General features: G+C 45.3%; 1 protein-coding gene across 2 annotated transcripts in view; it reads left to right on the top strand.

The window, feature by feature from the left end:
• Window positions 1–24,911, top strand: part of LOC129820013 (trafficking protein particle complex subunit 9-like) — a 296,319-nt gene that overhangs the window by 156,045 nt on the left and 115,363 nt on the right. For both annotated transcript variants that reach the window (XM_055876803.1, XM_055876802.1), the window contains one exon: window positions 5,656–5,798. In XM_055876803.1, coding sequence (XP_055732778.1) covers window positions 5,656–5,798 — 143 coding nt within the window. The remainder of the gene's footprint in view (window positions 1–5,655; window positions 5,799–24,911) is intronic.

The following is a 24,911-nucleotide window of genomic DNA, read 5'->3' as shown; positions in this document are numbered from 1 at the left end:
CTGTCTGTCTCTGCCATGACTAGGTCTGTCTGTCTGTCTCTACCATGACTAGGTCTGTCTGTCTGTCTCTGCCATGACTAGGTCTGTCTGTCTGTCTCTACCATGACTAGGTCTGTGTGTCTGTCTCTGCCATGACTAGGTCTGTGTGTCTGTCTGTCTCTGCCATGACTAGGTCTGTCTGTCTGTCTCTCTGCCATGACTAGGTCTGTCTGTCTGTCTCTGCCATGACTAGGTCTGTCTGTCTGTCTCTACCATGACTAGGTCTGTCTGTCTGTCTCTGCCATGACTAGGTCTGTCTGTCTGTCTCTACCATGACTAGGTCTGTGTGTCTGTCTCTGCCATGGCTAGGTCTGTCTGTCTGTCTCTGCCATGACTAGGTCTGTCTGTCTGTCTCTCTGCCATGACTAGGTCTGTCTGTCTGTCTCTGCCATGACTAGGTCTGTGTCTCTGTCTGTCTCTGCCATGACTAGGTCTGTCTGTCTGTCTGTCTGTGTCTGTCTGTCTCTGCCATGACTAGGTATGTGTGTCTGTCTCTGCCATGACTAGGTATTTGTGTCTGTCTCTGCCATGACTAGGTCTGTGTGTCTGTCCTTGCCATGACTAGGTCTGTGTGTCTGTCTCTGCCATGACTAGGTCTGTTTGTCTGTCTCTGCCATGATTAGGTATGTGTGTCTGTCTCTGCCATGACTAGGTATTTGTGTCTGTCTCTGCCATGACTAGGTCTGTGTGTCTGTCCTTGCCATGACTAGGTCTGTGTGTCTGTCTCTGCCATGACTAGGTCTGTGTGTCTGTCTCTACCATGACTAGGTCTGTGTGTCTGTCTTTGCCATGACTAGGTCTGTGTGTCTGTCTCTGCCGTGTTTCCATCTTTACCGTGTGGGTCATCAGCCTCCTCCCACGACATGGTCTTCCTGCAACCTCCTTCTTGTAATACAACCTCATTTCCATAGTGATATGACAACCTCTGTGTGTCACGCTCATACCAGACCCCTCCACTAGGTCTGTCTGTCTGTCCCTGCCATGACTAGGTCTGTGTGTCTGTCTCTGCCATGACTAGGTCTGTCTGTCTGTCTCTGCCATGACTAGGTCTGTCTGTCTGTCTCTGCCATGACTAGGTCTGTGTGTCTGTCTCTGTCTCTACCATGACTAGGTCTGTGTGTCTGTCTCTACCATGACTAGGTCTGTCTGTCTGTCTGTCTCTGCCATGACTAGGTCTGTGTGTCTGTCTCTGCCATTACTAGGTCTGTCTCTCTGTCTCTCTGTCTGTCTCTGTCTGTCCTGTCTGTCTGTGTCTGTCTGTCTCTGCCATGACTAGGTATGTGTGTCTGTCTCTGCCATGACTAGGTATGTGTGTCTGTCTCTGCCATGACTAGGTCTGTGTGTCTGTCTGTCTCTGCCATGACTAGGTCTGTGTGTCTGTCCTTGCCATGACTAGGTCTGTCTGTCTTTCTGTTTGTCTCTGCCATGACTAGGCCTGTGTGTCTGTCTCTGCCATGACTAGGTCTGTGTGTCTGTCTCTGCCATGACTAGGTCTGTGTGTCTGTCTCTGCCATGACTAGGTCTGTGTGTCTGTCTCTGCCATGACTAGGTCTGTGTGTCTGTCCTTGCCATGACTAGGTCTGTCTGTCTTTCTGTTTGTCTCTGCCATGACTAGGCCTGTGTGTCTGTCTCTGCCATGACTAGGTCTGTGTGTCTGTCTGTCTCTGCCATGACTAGGTCTGTGTGTCTGTCCCTGCCATGACTAGGTCTGTGTGTCTGTCTTTGCCATGACTAGGTCTGTGTGTCTGTCTCTGCCATGACTAGGTCTGTCTGTCTGTCTCTGCCATGACTAGGTCTGTGTGTCTGTCTCTGTCTCTACCATGACTAGGTCTGTGTGTCTGTCTCTACCATGACTAGGTCTGTGTGTCTGTCTGTCTCTGCCATGACTAGGTCTGTGTGTCTGTCTCTGCCATGACTAGGTCTGTGTGTGTGTGTGTCTGTCTCTGCCATGACTAGGTCTGTGTGTGTGTGTGTCTGTCTCTGCCATGACTAGGTCTGTGTGTGTGTGTGTCTGTCTCTGCCATGACTAGGTCTGTGTGTCTGTCTGTCTCTACCATGACTAGGTCTGTGTGTCTGTCTGTCTCTACCATGACTAGGTCTGTGTGTCTGTCTGTCTCTACCATGACTAGGTCTGTGTGTCTGTCTCTGCCATGACTAGGTCTGTGTGTCTGTCTGTCTCTGCCATGACTAGGTCTTTCTGTCTATCTGTCTCTGCCATTATTAGGTCTGTCTGTCTGTCTCTGCCATGACTAGGTCTGTCTGTCTTTCTGCCTGTCTCTGCCATGGCTAGGTCTGTCTGTCTGTCTCTGCCATGACTAGGTCTGTCTGTCTGTCTCTCTGCCATGACTAGGTCTGTCTGTCTGTCTCTGCCATGACTAGGTCTGTCTGTCTGTCTCTACCATGACTAGGTCTGTCTGTCTGTCTCTGCCATGACTAGGTCTGTCTGTCTGTCTCTGCCATGACTAGGTCTGTGTGTCTGTCTCTGCCATGACTAGGTCTGTGTGTCTGTCTGTCTCTGCCATGACTAGGTCTTTCTGTCTATCTGTCTCTGCCATTATTAGGTCTGTCTGTCTGTCTCTGCCATGACTAGGTCTGTCTGTCTTTCTGCCTGTCTCTGCCATGGCTAGGTCTGTCTGTCTGTCTCTGCCATGACTAGGTCTGTCTGTCTGTCTCTCTGCCATGACTAGGTCTGTCTGTCTGTCTCTGCCATGACTAGGTCTGTGTCTCTGTCTGTCTCTGCCATGACTAGGTCTGTCTGTCTGTCTGTCTGTGTCTGTCTGTCTCTGCCATGACTAGGTATGTGTGTCTGTCTCTGCCATGACTAGGTATTTGTGTCTGTCTCTGCCATGACTAGGTCTGTGTGTCTGTCCTTGCCATGACTAGGTCTGTGTGTCTGTCTCTGCCATGTCTAGGTCTGTTTGTCTGTCTCTGCCATGATTAGGTATGTGTGTCTGTCTCTGCCATGACTAGGTATTTGTGTCTGTCTCTGCCATGACTAGGTCTGTGTGTCTGTCCTTGCCATGACTAGGTCTGTGTGTCTGTCTCTGCCATGACTAGGGCTGTGTGTCTGTCTCTACCATGACTAGGTCTGTGTGTCTGTCTTTGCCATGACTAGGTCTGTGTGTCTGTCTCTGCCGTGTTTCCATCTTTACCGTGTGGGTCATCAGCTTCCTCCCACGACATGGTCCTCCTGCAACCTCCCTCTTGTAATACAACCTCATTTCCATAGTGATATGACAACCTCTGTGTGTCACGCTCATACCAGACCCCTCCACTAGGTCTGTCTGTCTGTCCCTGCCATGACTAGGTCTGTGTGTCTGTCTCTGCCATGACTAGGTCTGTCTGTCTGTCTCTGCCATGACTAGGTCTGTGTGTCTGTCTCTGTCTCTACCATGACTAGGTCTGTGTGTCTGTCTCTACCATGACTAGGTCTGTCTGTCTGTCTGTCTCTGCCATGACTAGGTCTGTGTGTCTGTCTCTGCCATTACTAGGTCTGTCTGTCTGTCTGTCTGTCTCTCTGTCTCTCTGTCTGTCTCTGTCTGTCCTGTCTGTCTGTCTGTGTCTGTCTGTCTCTGCCATGACTAGGTATGTGTGTCTGTCTCTGCCATGACTAGGTATGTGTGTCTGTCTCTGCCATGACTAGGTCTGTGTGTCTGTCTGTCTCTGCCATGACTAGGTCTGTGTGTCTGTCCTTGCCATGACTAGGTCTGTCTGTCTTTCTGTTTGTCTCTGCCATGACTAGGCCTGTGTGTCTGTCTCTGCCATGACTAGGTCTGTGTGTCTGTCTCTGCCATGACTAGGTCTGTGTGTCTGTCTCTGCCATGACTAGGTCTGTGTGTCTGTCTCTGCCATGACTAGGTCTGTGTGTCTGTCCTTGCCATGACTAGGTCTGTCTGTCTTTCTGTTTGTCTCTGCCATGACTAGGCCTGTGTGTCTGTCTCTGCCATGACTAGGTCTGTGTGTCTGTCTCTGCCATGACTAGGTCTGTGTGTCTGTCTCTGCCATGACTAGGTCTGTGTGTCTGTCTCTGCCATGACTAGGCCTGTGTGTCTGTCTCTGCCATGACTAGGTCTGTGTGTCTGTCTCTGCCATGACTAGGTCTGTGTGTCTGTCCCTGCCATGACTATGTCTGTGTGTCTGTCTTTGCCATGACTAGGTCTGTGTGTCTGTCTCTGCCGTGTTTCCATCTTTACCGTGTGGGTCATCAGCTTCCTCCCACGACATGGTCCTCCTGCAACCTCCCTCTTGTAATACAACCTCATTTCCATAGTGATATGACAACCTCTGTGTGTCACGCTCATACCAGACCCCTCCACAATGAGCCGTGCATGTTAAACAGCAGAAGGAGAGGAGGTACGTCTCAGTGACCGCGTTTGTCTCGCATCGCCTGTACATATGCATGCGTCAGCCTTCTGCACAGTATACCTCTGTGTCTCAATGAAATAACCTATTCATCAAAAGTGATGAAATGTATTTTGTGTGTTAACAAATTCACTTAGTTAAGGAGAAATCTAGTTATGTGCAGCCAGAGAGAGGAGAGGAGGAGAACAGGAGAGAGAGGGGGAACCAGATAAGATCTTGTCAAGCAAGAGAGTGGCATCTGTCCCTCTGGCTGAAGGAGACACAGACATGCGTGACCAGGCCATGTGTGCCTCAGACACGATGCGGTGGCTCTTTTACATAACAACCCCAGGGACATGGGCATGTGGTGCACCATTTAACAGGAAGAGAGGAGGAGGAAGGATGACAGACCATCTTAGACACCATCTCTTTGGGGTTAAGCCTTTCGCTTGGGCTGTTCTGAAACGGTGCATTGAACCATGAAGGTGATGTGTAGTCAGGCCCTCCACAGTAGACAGCCAGGGGAAATGGAGCTGAACGTCACACTGACCCCAGATCACTCTGGATGGGGTTAAAGATTCATGGACAGACAGATGGACCGAGTAACATGATGAAAACCTGTTCGTACCTGGTCTGTGTTTACAGGCACTGCATGTACACACACACGCACACACGCACACGCACACGCACGCGCTTGGCCTAGCACAATGGATTACACACATGGGTAGATGGCCAGTCAGCCTTCAATGTAAACAAAGGCACGTCTTTACATATACGCACACACACCCTTACACGCACACTCACTCACTTGCACACACACACACACACACACACCTTTTCCCAAATACATTGTATAAATATTGAGAGAAGACTCAAGACGCTCTAATAATCCTCCTCTTCCCTCCACTCTTGATTACACATCAAAATATGTTTTTGTGTGTTCTTTATTTTGCCATCAGACATTTTTTGGCATTTCAGCTCAGAATAAGTCTCCTTCTGCTCACGGTTGAGGAGAAAAAAAAGAGTCTGTGATTGGCTTGTCACCTTTGACTCCAGTCGCACAGGTTTACTCTTCCATGCAGGGTTTCATAGAAACTGTTGGACCATCCCAACAGGTTAAATTTGTCCAAGGCTTTTAGTGAACCGCGACTAGCTTCAACCTTTGACCTCCATCATTGAGTTACGGTTTAATGCTCTGCACTCCATCGTAGAATAACCTTGTCTAAAATGAGATTTCTCCATCTTTCTTTCCTTTTGCTCTCTCTCTCTCTCCAGACGTTGGAAGCTGTGATGACGTTTAAGTACTCGGGGGGAGCAGGCAAGGTGGAGGGCTACTATCGGGACCTGTCCCTGGGAGTGCATGTTGACATAGAACCCTCTGTGTTCTTCACCAGAGTCAGCACACTACCAGCCACCAGGTAAACACTCATTCGTTGTACTAAAAGTTGATTAACTGTCACATCTGGGGAGCGGCGAACAGAGAGCAAACATTCAGGCTACCTTCTTCCTATGGGTTAAGTGCATAGACAGACGGTCGACATCACTGTCCCAACAACTCCCCGCAAACACAGAACCAGCACACTAAGTTGTCTGAACTTTGACACAATGTTGCAGTGTTTGCTAGGCTGTTACTTCTGTTCCATTAACTGTATGTTTCTGCTTCTCTTCTCCTGCTGTATCCTTCATTCCTTCCCTCAGCAGTCATCTAACTGACTCCTGTTTGTCCTTGTTGTCTCTGTGTTATTAGTAAGATCGCTGTGTTTGTTGTGTTTTTCCATCTTGACTGGGTAAACACATCGCGCCAGATCACCTCAGTCCCCCTCCCTGCTTCCTGTTTCCTGTACCCAGCAGACGAGACCAGACTAGACCAGGGCTCTGCTCTGCGGCATTATTGTCGCTGTAACGATGGGGAATCTGAAAGATGGCATTTCTACTGACAGGCCTAGGTGGAAACAGATGAATATTATCTCTCTAGCTCTTCTCTCTTTCTCTATCCCTCTCTCTCTCTCTCTCTCTCTCTATCCCCTTCTCTCTCTCTCTCTATCCCCTTCTCTCTCTCTCTCTATCCCTTTCTCTCTCTCTCTCTCTATCCCTTTCTCTCTCTCTCTCTATCCCTTTCTCTTTCTCTCTCTCTCTCTCTCTCTCCCTTTCTGTCTCGCTCTCTTTTCTCTCTCGCTCTACTCTCTTTTTCTGTCTCCTCGTTCTCTCCTCCCCCTTCTTGTCATCTTCCCGGCTCTGTGGAAAAAGCCAGGGTGCGGAAGCGAGGGAGACGGATCGTACCCCAGTTATCGCCACTTGAGGTGAATCATTAGCTGTAATAATATCTGCAGTTTAACCAATCCGTCTTTCTCTCTATCTTTCTGCTCTCTGGTGATAAATCTGTCTCTTCTCTCCTCCGCTCAGCAGTCACTATCATCTTGTCACGCCTCCTTTTTCTCCCTCCCTCCCTCCCTCCCTCCCTCCCTCCCTCCCTCCCTCCCTCCCTCCCTCCCAGATCTGCCTCTCCCTTGCCCCCCCCCCCTGTCCTCTTTCCCCCACCAACCATCCCCCACCCCATCAGACACAGTAGATTTGTAGATTTTGCTCCTCCAATCTAGACCTGAGTCTCTATGGATTTTTATGAATTGCTGCTTCGTTGTCTCAGAAAGGAAAGGTAGTGACATTTCCACAGAGGTACCCTCTGTATGTCTATTTATAGTATCCCAGTAGTACTGTCTCTCTCTGGGTTTTTATGGCAGAAAAGTTGCCGTTAACTTTTTAGGGATAGGGGGCAGCATTTTCACTTTGGATGAATAGCGTGCCCAGAGTGAACTACCTCCTACTCTGTCCCAGATGCTAATATATGCATATTATTATTACTATTGGATATAAAACACTCTGGAGTTTCTAAAACTGTTTGAATGATGTCTGTGAGTATAACAGAACTCATATGGCAGGCAAAAACCTGAGAAAAAATCCAAACAGGAAGTGAGAATTCTGAGGCTGGTCGATTTTCAACTCATCGCCTATTGAAATCCCAGTAAGATATAGATATGTTCGCACTTCCTACGCCTTCCACTAGATGTCAACAGTCTGTAGAACATTGAATGAAGCTGTGATACTGTGATGTGGAGCCGGATGGGAGGTGACCACAGTCAGTGGTCTGGCAGAGTGCCAATTCCTTGTCACGCGCATTCCACATGATATCGTCTTGCGTTCCATTACTTCTGTAGACACAAAGGAATTCTCCGGTTGGAACGTTATTGAATATTTCTGATAACAACAACCTTAAGATTGATTCTCTACTTAGTTTGACAAGTTTATTCGACCTTTTTGAAGTTTTCGTCCGACGTTCGCCTGGACCTGCGGGAGCGTTTGGACATGTGTACTAAACGTGCTAGCAAAAGTAGCTACTTGGACATAAGTAATGGACATTATCGAACAAAACAATTTATTGTGGAACTAGGATTCCTGGGAGTGCATTCTGATGAAGATCAGCAAAGGTAAGGGAATATTTATGATGTAGTTTTGTATTTCTGTTGACTCCAACATGGCGGTGAAATGTTGTTTATATCTGAGCGCCGTCTCAGATTATTGCATGATGTGTTTTTTCCGTAACGCTTTTTTGAAATCTGACACAGCGGTTGCATTAAGAACAAGTGTATCTTTAATTCTATGTAAAACATGTATCTTTCATCAAAGTTTATGATGAGTATTTCTGTTATTTGATATGGCTCTATGCAATTTCTCCGGATATTTTGGAGGGATTTCTGAACATGGAGCCAATATAAACTGAGATTTTTGGATATAAATATGCACATTATCGAACAAAACATACATGAATTGTGTAACATGATGTCCTATGAGTGTCATCTGATGAAGATCATCAAAGGTTAGTGATTAATTTTATCTCTTTCTGCTTTTTGTGACTCCTATCTTTGGCTGAGAAAATGGCTGTGTGTTTTTTGGACTTGGCGGTGATCTAACATAATCATATGTTGTGTTTTCGCTATAAAACATTTTTTAAATCGGACACGATAGGTAGATTAACAAGATGTTTGTCTTTAATTTGCTGTATTGGAGTTGTTAATATGTGAAAGTTACATATTTCAAAAAAAAAAAAAAATATTTCCCGCGCTGCCTTTTCAACGGAATGTTGTCAGTGGTTTCGCTAGCGGGACGCATGTCCTAGAAAGGTTAATTGAGAGGTGATTCTCTGAGAAAATCTGTAATTCTCTAAGAAAGGAGAGAGGAGAGCGATCACTTTCGGTCCTGAAAAGGAATGTGAATGAAACCTGCCTCACCCTCCAACTCTCTCTTGTTATCTGTCATCTCTGGAGAACCTTTCTGTGGCTTGGTGTATTGATTAAGTGGGCCAGTGCAGCTCACCGCATTCCATTACAGTTCATAAAGCCTGCAGGTCTTCCACAGAAAAAGCTCTTGCATAGAGAGAGACAGAGAAAAGGAAGCTGGTTGAACTGAAGGACAAAAGGGACTCTCATACCCTACGAACTCAAGAGTTTAGACTGTCTCTCTCTCTCTCTACCTCTCTCTCCCTCGTTTCCTCGCTCCTCCATTGTTTGCGGAGTGCACTTCTTGAGATTTCACCTGCAGCATGCTCTTTAGAGGAGGTGTCTATTTATAATTAGCTCTGGCCTGTCATAGGCCTGTCATACAGAGCTGTGACTTGTCATAGACCTGTCATAGAGAGCTGTGACCTGTCATAGACCTGTCATAGAGAGCTGTGACCTGTCATAGACCTGTCATAGAGAGCTGTGACCTGTCATAGAGAGCTGTGACCTGTCACAGACCTGTTGTAGGTCCTCACAGTAAACACCTGGACCTGTATACAGTATAACATTCCAGATATTATCCAGATATTATCCAGATATTATTATTACCTGTCTGTATACACTGAGTGTATAAAACATTAGGAACACTTTCCTAATATTCAGGTGCACCCACTTTTGCCCTCAGGACAACCTCAATTTGTCGGGGTTTGGACTGCGAGGTGTTGAAAGCTTTACACAGGGATGCTGGCCCATGTTGACTCAAAAGCCCCCCACAGTCGTGTCAAGTTTGCTGGTGCCGGATCTCTACTCCGAATATCTTGTTCCATTTCATCCCACTGATGCTCAATTGGATTGAGATCTGGTGACTGGGCAGGCCACTGCAGTAAGCCGAATTCACTGTCATCTTCGTGGAACCATTCCTGGGCAATCCTAGCCTTGTGGCATGGGGCATTATCCTGCTGAAAAAATCTATTTGCAGATGGATACGTTGCTGCCATTAAGGGATGAACCTGATTGGCAATGATCTTCAGATATCCTGTGGCATTCAAATGTTGCTCCACTTTTATCAGGGGCCCAATGTGTGCCATGAAAACACACCCCACACCATCACCACCACTATCCTACGAAGTTGACAGGTGGCATGATGGATACATTTAGTCATGTGATTTCCTCCGTACCCTAGTCCTCCCATCCACGTGAAAAAGCAGGAACCGGGAATCATCAGACCTGGCAATGTTTTTCTAATTATCCTGTGTTTTCGTTCCTTAGCCCACTGTAACTTCAGTTTCTTGCTTTTTTCTGAAAGTGAAGCTCTTGTCTGCTGCCATACCCCATTTTGTGTCAAGGTACGATGAGTTGTGCAATCTTTTATGGGTCTTTGGGCACTAATGTTGTACAGGACTGTCAGTTGACTAACTGTAGCCCGTCTGTTGCTCTGGACAATTCATGTCAGCCTACTTTGTGCTCTTTCATGAATGTCCCGTTTTCAACCACTGGCCTGCCGTTGGCTGGATGTCCTTTGGGTGGTGGACCATTCTTGATACATGGGAAACTGAGTGTGAAAAACCCTGCAGTGTTGCAGTTCTTGACACATTCAAACCTGTGTGTCTGGCACTTACTACCATACCCCGTTCAAAGTCACTTAAATATTTTCACCCTCTGAATGGCACACATACCCAATCCATGTCTCAACTGTCTCGAGGCTTAAAAATCCTTCTTTAACCTGTCTCCTCCCCTTCATCTACACTGATTGAAGTGGATTTAACAAGTGACATCAATAAGGGGTCATAGCTTTCACCTGGATTCACCTGGTCATATATATATATATATATATATATATATATATATATATATATATATATATATGTGTATATGTATATATGTATATGTATATATATATACATATATATATATGTATATGTATATATATATATATATATATATATATGTGTGTATATATATATATATATGTGTGTGTGTGTGTGTGTGTGTGTGTGTGTGTATATATATTTATATATACACACACACGCACAACTGGAAACACCAACATAGTGTCTTAATAAGCCGTTGGGCCTCCACGAGCCAGACCAGCCTTGGCATAGATTCTACAAGTGACTGGAACTCTATTGGAGGGATGCGACACCATTCTTACACCAAAAATTCAATCATTTGGTGTTTGTTGATGGTGGTGGAAGATGCTGTCTCAGGCACCACGCCAGAATCTCACACAAGTTTTTAATTGGGTTGAGATTTCATCATTTTCATTCCCCACAAACCATTCACTAACCACTTGTGCCCTGTGAATGGGGGCATTGTCATCCTATGGGGGCATAGCCATGGTAGCCAAAATAATGGCCAAGATAATGTGCTGCCCAGCATTTGTATACATGACCCCCCCATGATGGGATGTTAATTGCTTAATTAACTTAGGAACTAGAAGCACCTGCTTTCAATATACTTTGTGTAACTTAATGGTGTTTACATTATTTTGTCAGTTACCTGTGTATGTATACAGTACCAGTCAAAAGTTTGGACACATACTCATTCCAGGGTTTTTCTTTATTTGTACTATTTTCTACATTGTAGAATAATAGTGAAGACATCAAAACTATGAAATAACACATATGGAATCATGTAGTTAACAAAAATGTGTTAAACATTCTTCAAATTAGCCTTGATGACAGCTTTGCACACTTTTGGCATTCTCTCAACCAGCTTCATGAGGTAGTCACCTGGAATGTACCTAGAAGGCCAGCATCTCGGAGTCGCCTCTTCAGTGTTGACGTTGAGACTGGTGTTTTGCGGGTACTATTTCATGAAGCTGCCAGTTGAGGACTTGTGAGGCGTCTGTTTCTCAAACTAGACACTCTAATGTACTTGTTCTCTTGCTCAGTTGTGCACCGGGGCCTCCCACTCCTCTTTCAATTCTGGTTAGAGACAGTTTGCCCTGTTCTGTGAAGAGAGTAGTACACAGCGTTGTATGAGATCTTCAGGTTCTTGGCAATTTCTCGCATGGAATAGCCTTCATTTCTCAGAACAAGAATTGACTGACGAGTTTCAGAAGAAAGGACTTTTTTTCTGGCCATTTTGAGCCTGTATTCGAACCCACAAGTGTTGATGCTCCAGATACTCAACTAATCTAAAGAAGGCCAGTTTTATTGCTTCTTTAATCAAAACAAGTTTTCAGCTGTGCTAACATAATTCTAAAATGGTTTTCTAATGATCAATTAGCCTTTTAAAATGATAAACTTTGATTAGCTAACACAACATGCCATTGGAACACAGGAGTGATGGTTGTTGATAATAGGCCTCTGTATGCCTATGTAGATATTCCATAAAAAATCTGCCGTTTCCAGCTACAATAGTCATTTACAACATTAACAATGTACATGTACATTAACAACTGTATTTCTGATGAATTTGATGTTATTTTAATGTCCTCTTTAAAAAACAAGGACATTTCTAACTGACCCCAAACTTTTGAATGGTAGTGTATACAGTTGAAGTCAGAAGTTTATATACACCTTAGCCAAATACATTTAAACCCGGTTTTTCACAACTCTTGACATTTAATCCTAGTAAAAATTCCCTGTCTTAGGTCAGTTAGGATCACCACATTATTTTAAGAATGTGAAATGTCAGAATAATAGTAGAGAATTATTTATTTCAGCTTTTATGTCTTTCATCATCAAATTTATTTATAAAGCCCTTCTTACATCAGCTGATATCTCAAAGTGCTGTACAGAAACCCAGCCTAAAACCCCAAACAGAAAGCAATGCAGGTGTAGAAGCACGGTGGCTAGGAAAAACTCCCTAGAAAGGCCAAAACCTAGGAAGAAACCTAGAGAGGAACCAGGCTATGAGGAGTGGCCAGTCCTCTTCTGGCTGTGCCGGGTGGAGATTATAACAGAACATGGCCAAGATGGCTATCACACTCCCAGTGCATCAGAAGTTTACATACACTCAATTAGTATTTGGTAGCATTGCCTTTAAATTGTTTAACTTGGGTCAAACGTTTCGGGTAGCCTTCCACAAGCTTCCCACAATAAGTTGGGTGAATTTTGGCCCATTCCTCCTGATAGAGCTGGTGTAACTGAGTCAGGTTTGTAGGCCTCCTTGCTCACACATGCTTTTTCAGTTCTGACCACAATTTTTCTATATACTTGAGGTAAGGGCTTTGTGATGGCCACTCCAATACCTTGACTTCGTTGACCTTAGGCCCTTTTGCCACAACTTTGGATGTATGCGTTGGGTCATTGTCCATTTGGAAGCCCCATTTGTGACCCCATTTGTGTCTTGAGATGTTGCTTCAATATATCCACATCATTTTCTGCCTCATGATGCCATCTAATTTGTGAAGTGCACCAGTCCCTCCTACAGCAAAGCACCCCGACAACATGATGCTGCCACCCCCGTGCTTCACAGTTGGGATGGTGTTCTTCGGCTTGCAAGCATCCCCTTTTTCCTCCAAACATAACGATGGTCATTATGGCCAAACAGTTCTATTTTTGTTTCATCAGACCAGAGGACGTTTCTCCAAAAAGTACGATCTTTGTTCCCATGTGCAGTTGCAAACCGTAGTCTGGCTGGGTGTTTATACTTGCATACTATTGTTTGAATAGATGAACATGGTACCTTCAGGCGTTTGGAAACTGCTCCCAAGGATGAACCAGACTTGTGGAGGTCTGCATTTCTTTTCCTGAGGTCTTGGCTGGTTTCTTTTGATTTTCCCATGATGTCAAGCAAAGAGACACTAAGTTTGAATGTAGGCCTTGAAATACATTCACAGGTACACCTCCAATTGACTCGAATTATGTTAATTAGCCTATCAGAAGCTTCCAAAGCCATGACATAATTTTCTGAAATTTTCCAAGCTGTTTAAATGTACAGTCAACTGAGTGTACCTAAACTTTTGACCCACTGGAATTGTGAAACAGTGAATTATAAGTGAAATAATCTGTCTGTAAATAATTGTTGGAAAGTGACTTTTGTCTTGCACAAAGTAGATGTCCTAACCGACTTGCCAAAACAATAGTTTGTTAACAAGAAATTTGTGGAGTGGTTGAAAAACGAGTTTTAATGACTCCAACCTAAGTGTATGTAAACTTCTGACTTCAACTTTATATATTTTTTGTTTATTTATTTAACCTTTATTTAACTAGACAAGTCAGTTAAGAACAAATTCTTATTTACAAAGATGGCCTACCCTGGCCTAACCCGGACGACGCTGGGCCAATTGTGCGCCGCCCTATGGGACTCCCAATCACGTCGTTTTTGACACAGCCTGGAATTGAATCAGGGTCTGTAGTGACGACTCTTGCACTGAGATGCAGTGCCTAGACCGCTGCACCAGTTCAACTGTAAGTGCTGTTATTGTGAAGTGGAAACGTCTAGGAGCCACAACGGCTCATCCACGAAATGGTATGTCACACAAGCTCACAGGGCCGGTTAATGCTGAAGCACCTAGCGCATAAAAACGCTTGTCCTCGGTTGCAACACTCACTACCAAGTTCCAAACTTTCTCTGGAAGCAACGTCAGCACAATAACTTAGTCGGGAGCTTCATGAAATGGGTTTCTATGGCCAAGCAGACGCACACAAGCCTAAGATCACCTTGCGCAATGCCAAGCGTCGGCTGGTGTGGTGTAAAGCTTGTCGCCATTGGACTCTGGATCAGTGAAAATGCGTTCTCTGGAGTGATGAATCACGCTTTACCATCTGGCAGTCCGACAGACAAATCTGAATTTGGCAGATGCCAGGAGAACGCTACCTGTCCTAATGCATAGTGCCAACTGTAAAGTTTTGTGGATGAGGAATAATGGTCTGGGGCTGCTGTTCATGATTTTTTTAGTACCAGTGAAGGGATATCTTAACACTACAGCATACAATGACATTGAAGATGATGTTGTGCTTCCAACTTTGTGCCAACAGTTTTGGTAAAGCTCTTTCCTGTTTCAGCATGACAATGCCCCCGTGCACAAAGCAATGTCCGTACAGAAATGGTTTGTCAAGATCAGTGTGGAAGATCATGACTGGCCTGCACAGAGCCCTGACTTCAACCCCATCAAACACCTTTGGGTTGAGTTGGAATGCCGACTGTGAGCCAGGCCTAATCGCCCAACATCAGTGCCCGACTTTGCAAATGCTCTTGTGGCTGAAAGGAAGTCCCCGCAGCAATGTTCTGACACTTAGTGGAAAGCCTTCCCAGAAGAGTGGAGGCTGTTATAGCAGCAAAGGGGAACCAACTCCATATTTATGCCCATGATTTTGAAATGAGATGTTCGACAGGAGTGTGTCCACATATTTTTGATCATGTTGTGTATGTGTGAAATAGTCAGGGATCCGTTCATGATGGAAACCTGTTGGAACTGTATTGGTACCGCGTGTAGCAGCTGGGGTCTTATGTGCCATAGCGTATGGGCGTTCCATTCTGTCAGGCACACACGCGCTCAAACACACACACGCACAGATGTTCCATGCTATCAGGACATGATTCAGTCTTCAGTCTAAACCTTTTGTTGATAGCCCAGCCTTCTATCTGCTCTGCTTGCGTAAATGCAGGCAGTGTACTGTTCCCCACAGGCTCTCACGCACACACATCACACACTCTAAAAATAGCAACACATTGGCAGGACTCTAAATCCAACCAGCCCAAACTTAATGAAGCACATTTCATTTGACGTGGGAGTGAGTAGGAGGGCTGTAGACGTATTGTCAGTGTTGTGCCAGAGGAGCCGCTGTGGAATCGCCACATATTGATCGTGGATCCTGAGGATTGACCAGCCGTTGATCTGCTTCTCCTCTTTCTCGCTGCCGCCGCCTTCTACCCAGTGATGATGGTTCTATCCTGTGATGATAGCAGCCATTTTGACCACTACCACACCTAAAAAACAGACACCAACCCCCACAGTACTAGGCTAGCTAGGCCACCTGTGGTTGCTTTTTCAGATGAGACCGATATGACATTTTTGGACCGATATGACATTTTTGGCCGATATCCAATATTTTCCTTGCCAAAAAACCGATACCGATATTAACAATTTTAGCGGCCTTTTAAGCATTCTAGAACAGTTAAATAGTTGAAACACACACACACACACACACACATACTGACCAAAAAGTAATTTTTTGGGCATTTACACATTTACCAGTAAAACATAATCAAAACCAATTTCTTTCACTTACTTGCTGTGCTGTTTCATTGTTCATTTGTTCAGTCTCAACCAGGATTTCATCATACATGTCAAGCTGTGAAGTTTCAGCTCTGTCTGTCCGTGGCCTCTCTTCCTCTGTGTCTGTTTCCGTTTGTCCAGCTGTGTCTAACATTTCACGTAAACCCTTTTTCTTGTCTGCATCAAAGTAGCGGTCCTTCCACCTAGCTTCGAGCATGGTGGCGACACAGTAAAGAGGCTCAGAGAGAATGCCACAGAATTGCTTGTTCACAGACTCTTGTAGAGTAAGTTTTAACCCCACGGTCTGTGTGGGCAGTTTTGTTGAGCAGGCGTCTCAATGCCATGACAGAGGGTATCACATCTGCTGCAGACGCAGTTGAAGAGCTTATTTCTCCAGTCAGTTGTTTGAATGGCGCTAGGAGTGTGTTCTTGTTTCCAAGTTTCAAACATGTTCTCAAATGCCATTGAAATGGCAGCAGCGGCAACCAGCACATTCTTGAGCATGCAATACGGCTTTCCTCAGTATGAAATCCTCGTCAACCCACTGTGCTGTCAGACTCAGCATGCTCGCGGGGCTGACATCGCTGGTCCAAATGTCAGTCGTGAAGCTAATAGCAGTGACGCCCATAGCAAGAAGCTCAGGGATGTGCGCTTTAACAATACTGTGTAACTCCGGTAGGGCAACATCTGAAAAATAGCGCCTACTTGGTAGTGTGTACCGGGGCTCGAGGTGCTCGACCAGTCGTAGAAAGCCAACATCATCCACGACAGGGAACGGTTGATTGTCAAGGGCAATGAATTCCATTATCTTGGCTTTAATGGATTTCACTTTTTGAGTTGTTTCGCTGAAATGTTCTTACTCTTTCAAATGACTGCTCGACTTGAACTTGTTTAGTTGTTGGAAGTGTGCGCTTAGTATTTTTCTGCTCTTGTTCTGTGTAGCGCTGTATTTTTTGTTGCATCATTACGTCATATAGGTATGCACGGCAGCTTTGACATCGATTTTGCACATCGGCATTAAACTAGACATCGGGCCGATGCCGATGTTGCCATTTTTAGCTAATATTGACCGATTCCGATATGCTTACCGATATAGTGTCCATCCCTAATCTGAATACCAACAAACTAGCTAAAGGAGAGGAAGTAGCAGAAGTGGTCTCATCCATAGTCTCAGGGTTTGATGGTTGTGGATGTGTTTGGAGGTACAAACAGCCACAGACACAGCTAGTCAGATGATTTGCATGTCCATCTGTTTAAAAGCTTGTTGGTGGCTCTAAGAAGAAAGGAGCTACCCTGGGCCGCCAGGTTTGGGGAATGGGTTGCCAAGATTGGTAAGTTATTCTGTCCAACGGGATGGGGGGCCCTCTCCACCAATCAATAACGGTGAATGGCTGATCTCACAGCTTATTCGTCAGCGTGACATAGCGCTGTCCAGAAAGATCTGGTGGTGTGTGTGGGAGGGTGTTTGTGAACATTAGAACACACGCACTCATTACGTAAAGAAAACCCATTAAGGAGCACTCATCCATTCCTGTCCAGTCCTAACATCACAACATCAAAGGTGTTAGTCCTTTCATCACGGACCGTTTCCTAGCTGCTGTAGGAGGCTGCTTCTTCTTTCCACACCAGTCTTTCTCTCCCCTCTATTCTACGGCCTGTCTCCGTCTGTCTGTTTCTCCTCTCCAGCCTGTCTGACTGTCTTTCTCCTCTCCAGCCTGTCTGACTGTCTTTCTCCTCTCCAGCCTGTCTGACTCTTTCTCTTCTCCAGCCTGTCTGTCTGTTTCTCCTCTCCAGTCTGTCTGTCTGTCTGTCTGTCTGTCTGTCTGTCTGTCTGTCTGTCTGTCTGTCTGTCTGTCTGTCTCTTCTCCAGCCGGTCTGTCTGTTTCTCCTCTCCAGACGGTCTGTCTGTTTCTCCTCTCCAGCCTGTCTGGCTTTCACATGCACATTCTCTTTTTCTTTCTTATTTTTCCACACAGATAAAAGGCAACATTCCTTGGAAAAAGACAGTCAAGTTTTCAGAATGGTCTTAAATGAGAATAATGTATGTAGTCCACAGTACAGCAGGAGGTACTCAAAACACAACTGATGTCTCAACTCTACCAGCTGTGTGCTGATGTCTCAACTCTACCAGCTGTGTGCTGATGTCTCAACTCTACCAGCTGTGTGCTGATGTCTCAACTCTACCAGCTGTGTGCTGATGTCTCAACTCTACCAGCTGTGTGCTGATGTCTCAACTCTACCAGCTGTGTGCTGATGTCTCAACTCTACCAGCTGTGTGCTGATGTCTCAACTCTACCAGCTGTGTGCTGATGTCTCAACTCTACCAGCTGTGTGCTGATGTCTCAACTCTACCAGCTGTGTGCTGATGTCTCAACTCTACCAGCTGTGTACTGATGTCTCAACTCTACCAGCTGTGTGCTGATGTCTCAACTCTACCAGCTGTGTGCTGATGTCTCAACTCTACCAGCTGTGTGCTGATGTCTCAACTCTACCAGCTGTGTGCTGATGTCTCAACTCTACCAGCTGTGTGCTGATGTCTCAACTCTACCAGCTGTGTGCTGATGTCTCAACTCTACCAGCTGTGTGCTGATGTCTCAACTCTACCAGCTGTGTGCTGATGTCTCAACTCTACCAGCTGTGTGCTGATGTCTCAACTCTACCAGCTGTGTGCTGATGTCTCAACTCTACCAGCTGTGTGCTGATGTCTCAACTCTACCAGCTGTGTGCTGATGTCTCAACTCTACCAGCTGTGTGCTGATGTCTCAACTCTACCAGCTGTGTGCTGATGTCATCAACTCTACCAGCTGTGTGCTGGTGTCTCAACTCTACCAGCTGTGTGCTGGTGTCTCAACTCTACCAGCTGTGTGCTGATGTCTCAACTCTACCAGCTGTGTGCTGATGTCTCAACTCTACCAGCTGTGTGCTGATGTCTCAACTCTACCAGCTGTGTGCTGATGTCTCAACTCTACCAGCTGTGTGCTGATGTCTCAACTCTACCAGCTGTGTGCTGATGTCTCAACTCTACCAGCTGTGTGCTGATGTCTCAACTCTACCAGCTGTGTGCTGATGTCTCAACTCTACCAGCTGTGTGCTGATGTCTCAACTCTACCAGCTGTGTGCTGATGTCTCAGCTCTACCAGCTGTGTGCTGATGTCTCAACTCTACCAGCTGTGTGCTGATGTCTCAACTCTACCAGCTGTGTGCTGATGTCTCAACTCTACCAGCTGTGTGCTGATGTCTCAACTCTACCAGCTGTGTGCTGATGTCTCAACTCTACCAGCTGTGTGCTGATGTCTCAACTCTACCAGCTGTGTGCTGATGTCTCAACTCTACCAGCTGTGTGCTGATGTCTCAACTCTACCAGCTGTGTGCTGATGTCTCAACTCTACCAGCTGTGTGCTGATGTCTCAACTCTACCAGCTGTGTGCTGTAGGTGAACTCTGACTCACCTGCTTTCCAGGCCAAAAACCTTGGCAGTCTGCCTCCCTCCTCTTAGAGAGACACCAATGTCCTCAACCCTTTCACTCTCCTTTCTTCCTCCCTCCTCTTAATTCCCTGAGTTAATGGAGACATCATTAGAGTTTGCCCCGGCCCCTAATAAAGTGTCACGGTAATTAAAATACCATATTTCTAGCAGGGGGCGTCCATGTTTCTCCGAATGTCTCTTTGTCTCTGCTGGCAGACATGATTAACACAGCGGAGGGTAGTACCAAGAGAGAGAGAGGGGGAGACAACTGATTCATCCTCCCCACCGTTTAGCTGAACCATCAATCAGAAAGCACCGACACAGCAGCTTAGCCAATCAGGAGACAGCGCCGTAGAACAGGGCTGTGGAAACAGTCACCACAGCAGTAGCTTAATAGCAAAAACGATCAGGAAGTCATCTGGGCAAAGTTTATAATGTTACAACTTCCACATCGCAGACGTTGGCACTGTACCAGAGGTAGAAATATTTTAAAAGTGAACCATTTCAACAAGTATCTACCCGGGAGACTGACTGACTGACTGTGCTTCTAAAGATCTAAGATGTGAATAAATTATTCAAGGTAGCCAACTATTTGTCTCCGTTTCGGTCTCTGAATTCTAAACTCTAAATTCTACTCACAGTCATAGCTCAGAGATACACTTGGTGTTGTGATCACTGAACTGACCTTTAAATTTCGTATCGGATACATCAATAAATTAATTAGTCAACCTAAGATCAGTATAATTATATAATGATTTTTCCATCTTGTGTAGGTTTTAGGTTAGCAAACGGTGTGTACTGTGTATGGTAGCTACTGTACTGGCTTGTGTGGTTGTGTTCTGTGTATGGTAGCTACTGTACTGGCTTGTGTGGTTGTGTTCTGTGTATGGTAGCTACTGTACTGGCTTGTGTGGTTGTGTTCTGTGTATGGTAGCTACTGTACTGGCTTGTGTGGTTGTGTTCTGTGTATGGTAGCTACTGTACTGGCTTGTGTGGTTGTGTTCTGTGTATGGTAGCTACTGTACTGGGTTGTGTTCTGTGTATGGTAGCTACTGTACTGGCTTGTGTGGTTATGTTCTGTGTATGGTAGCTACTGTACTGGGTTGTGTTCTGTGTATGGTAGCTACTGTACTGGCTTGTGTGGTTGTGTTCTGACTGGGTTTCCATCTCTTTTCATTTTGAAGAGTAGGCAGGACACTTGCTCACAATTACACGCTTGATGTTTTATTATTTGAAGTTAAAAACATCTGCTCTCTCTCTCCCCAGTACCCGTCCGTGTGTGTACCTGTGGTTGGTTCTAACCCGGTTCTATCTATTTCCCTAGAACCCGTCTGTGTGTGGTTCTTTATTTTTTAAGGCCTGCTGGAGGTCATTTTGCAGGGCGCTGGCAGTGCACCTCCTTGCACAAAGTCGGAGGTAGCGGTCCTGCTGCTGGGTTGTTGCCCTCCTACGGCCTCCTCTACGTCTCCTGATGTACTGGCCTGTCTCCTGGTAGCGCCTCCATGCTCTGGACACTACGCTGACAGACACAGCAAACCTTTTTGCCACAGCTCGCATTGATGTGCCATCCTGGATGAACTGCACTACCTGAGCCACTTGTGTGGGTTGTAGACTCCGTCTCATGCTACCACTAGAGTGAGAGCACCGCCAGCATTCAAAAGTGACCAAAACATCAGCCAGGAAGCATAGGAACTGAGAAGTGGTCTGTGATCACCACCTGCAGAATCACTCCTTTTTTGGGGGTGTCTTGCTAATTGCCTATAATTTCCACCTTTTGTCTATTCCATTTGCACAACAGCATGTGAAATTTATTGTCAATCAGTGTTGCTTCCTAAGTGGACAGTTTGATTTCACAGAAGTGTGATTGACTTGGAGTTACATTGTGTTGTTTAAGTGTTCCCTTTATTTTTTTGAGCAGTGTATATATATATATATATATATATATAGGACAAAAAAACACACATCATGGCTTGTTAGTAACACATGACAACACGGCGTGGTGGCAACACATGACAACACTGTACTGGCCAGCAGCATACCACCCTGCATACCACTGCTGGCTTGCTTCTGAAGCTAAACAGGGTTGGTCCTGGTCAGTCCCTGGATGGGAGACCAGATGCTGCTGGAAGTGGTGTTGGAGGGCCAGTAGGAGGCACTCTTTCCTCTGGTCTAAAAAAAAAATATCTCAATTCCCCAGGGCAGTGATTGGGGACACTGCCCTGTGTAGGGTGCCGTCTTTCGGATGGGACGTTAAACGGGTGTCCTGACTCTCTGAGGTCATTAAAGATCCCATGGCACTTGTCGTAAGAGTAGGGGTGTTAACCCCGGTGTCCTGGCTAAATTCCCAATCTGGCCCTCAAACCATCATGGTCACCCAATAATCCCCAGTTTACAATTGGCTCATTCATCCCCCTCCTCTCCCCTGTAACTATTCCCCAGGTCGTTGCTGCAAATGAGAACGTGTTCTCAGTCAACTTACCTGGTAAAATAACGGTAAAATAAAAAATAAAAATAAAAAACACAACATGGTAGCAACACAACATGACAACATGGTAGCAACACAACATGACAACATGGTAGCAACACAACATGACAACATGGTAGCAACACAACATGACAACATGGTAGCAACACAACATGACAACATGGTAGCAACACAACATGACAACATGGTAGCAACACAACATGACAACAACATGGTAGCAACACAACATGACAACAACATGGTAGCAACACAACATGACAACAACATGGTAGCAACACAACATGACAACAACATGGTAGCAACACAACATGACAACAACATGGTAGCAACACAACATGACAACAACATGACAGCAACACAACATGACAACAACATGACAGCAACACAACATGACAACAACACAACATGACAGCAACACATGACAACACAGCATGGTAGCAACACAACATGACAACAACATGGAAGCAACACAACATGACAGCAACACAACATGACAACAACATGGAAGCAACACATGACAGCAACACATGACAACACAGCATGGTAGCAACACAACATGACAACATGGTAGCAACACAACATGGCAGCAGCACAACGTTGTAGCAGCACAAAACATGGTACAAACGTTATTGGGCACAGACAAGAGCACAAAGGGCAAGAAGGTAGAGACAACAATACATCACGCGAAGCAGCCACAACTGTCATTAAGAGTCCATGATTGAGTCTTTGAATGAAGAGATTGAGATAAAACTGTCCAGTTTGAGTGTTTGTTGCAGCTCGTTCCAGTCGCTAGCTGCAGCGAACTGAAAAGACGAGCGACCCAGGGATGTGTGTGCTTTGGGCACCTTTAACAGAATGTGACTGGCAGAACGGGTGTTGTATGTGGAGGATGAGGGCTGCAGTAGATATCTCAGATAAAGTGTAATGAGGCCTAAGAGGGTTTTATAAATAAGCATCCACCAGTGGGTCTTGCGAAGGGGATACAGAGATGACCAGTTTACAGAGGAGTATAGAGTGCAGTGATACGTACTATAAGGAGCATTGGTGGCAAATCTGATGGCCGAATGGTAAAGAACATCTAGCTGCTTGAGAGCACCCTTACCTGCTGATATACAAATTACGTCTCCATAATCTAGCATGGGTAGGATGGTCATCTGAATCAGGGTTAGTTTGGCAGCAAGGGTGAAAGAGGAGTGATTACGAAAAAGGCAACCAAGTCTAGATTTAACTTTAGTCTGCAGCTTTGATATGTGCTGAGAGAAGGACAGTGCACCGTCTAGCCATACTCCCAAATACATTCCAAGCTCTAAACCCTCAGAGGTAGTAATCACACCGGTGGGGAGAGGGGCATTCTTCTTAACAATCCACATTACCTTTGTTTTGGAGGTGTTCAGAACAAGGTTAAGGGCAGAGAGAGCTTGTTGGACACTAGAAAGCTTTGTTGTAGAGCATTTAAAACAAAATCCAGGGAGGGTACATCTGAGTATAAGACTGTATCATCTGCATATAAATGGATGAGAGAGCTTCCTGAGCTATGTTGTTGATGTAAATTGAGAAGTGTGTGGGGCCAAGTATTGTGCCTTGGGGTACTCACTTGGTGACAGGCAGTGGCAAATGTTCAGACTTAATACTCTGCACTCTTTGAGAGAGATAGTTAGTAAACCAGGCCAAAGACCAATCAGAGACACCAATACTCCTTAGCCAGCCCACAAGAATGGAATGGTCTACTGTATCAAAAGCTTTGGCCAAGTCAATACAAATAGCAGCACACCATTGCTTAGAATCAAGGGCAATGGTGACATCATGGAGGACCTTTAAGGATGCAGTGACACATCCATAACCTGAGTGGAAACCAGATTGCATACCAGAGAATACCATAGACATCAAGAAAGCCAGTCAGTTGATTATTGACAAGTTTTTCCAACACTTTTGATAAACAGGGCAAAATGGAAATTGACCTATAACAGTTAGGATCAGCTTGATCTCCCCTTTTTATTAAAGGATGAACCGTGGCTGCTTCCAAGCAATGGAACCCTCCCCAGAGAGGAGAGACAGGTTAAAAAGGTCAGAGACTGGCTTGGCGGTTATAGGAGCTGCAACCATAAAGAAGAAAGGGTCTAAACCATCTGACCCAGATATTTTTGGGGGGTCAAGTTTCAGGAGCTCCTCTAGCACCTCAGACTCAGTGACTGCTTGCAGGGAGAAACTTTGTAGCTGGGCAGGGGAAAAAGAGGGAGAAGCATTTGGGATAGTCGCATTAGAAGGGGTGGGACATGAGGAAATGTTGGATGTGCAAGGAGGCATAGCTGAGTCAAATATGAATTCTGACTTAATGAAGTGGTGATATTAAGAGCTCATCCATGTGCTCCTTGTCAGTAACAACCACATCAGTATTAAGGGACATTGGCAGCTGTGACGAGGAGGGTTTATTCCAGAACTTCTTGGGGTTAGACCCACAGAAAGAGAACTGCTCCTTAAACTAACTAACTTTGGCCTTCCGGATGGTCTGAGTGCACTTATTTCTCATTTACCTGAACGAGAGGCAGTCAGCCTGAGTATGCAAGTTTCAAGCATTTCGCCAAATGGAATTCTTGAGGTGGAGTAACTCTGCAGATCGCGGTCGAACCATTTTCTTTATGGGGGTGTGTCTGTTAACATTACCACTGAAATATCAAAAAAGAAGGTCCAAGTGTCTTTGACAGAGGGTATCAAGCTGATTCTATACCAATTTACAAAGGCCAAGACATTAAGGAAGGCATTCTCATTCAAGTTTTTTAGCAAGCGTCTATGACAAATCAGAACAGGTTGTTTCACTGAGCAGACATTACGAACACAGGCTGTAAAACAGTGATCACTAAGGTCATTACAGAAAATACCAGACTGATACCTATCAGGATTATATGTGAGGATAACATCAAGGAGAGTAGCCTTTTCTGGGTGTTTGGAGTCATACCTTGTAGGATTTGTAATATTCTGACAAAGATTTAGGGAGTTCCTTTGCTTTAGGACTTGGTCAGGTGGTTTAAGCATGTCTACATTTAGGTCACCTAGCAGGACAAATTCAGACTAAGTTTAAGGGGCCAGGAGAGAGCTTAGGGCATTTAGGGTACAGCTCAGTGCTGATGGTGGATGATAACA

The sequence above is a fragment of the Salvelinus fontinalis genome, chromosome 22, assembly GCF_029448725.1.
Source record: "Salvelinus fontinalis isolate EN_2023a chromosome 22, ASM2944872v1, whole genome shotgun sequence".
In the NCBI taxonomy this organism is placed as follows: domain Eukaryota; kingdom Metazoa; phylum Chordata; class Actinopteri; order Salmoniformes; family Salmonidae; genus Salvelinus; species Salvelinus fontinalis.
Note: the sequence above shows the minus strand (reverse complement) of the source record. Positions and strands in the feature narration are given on the sequence as shown.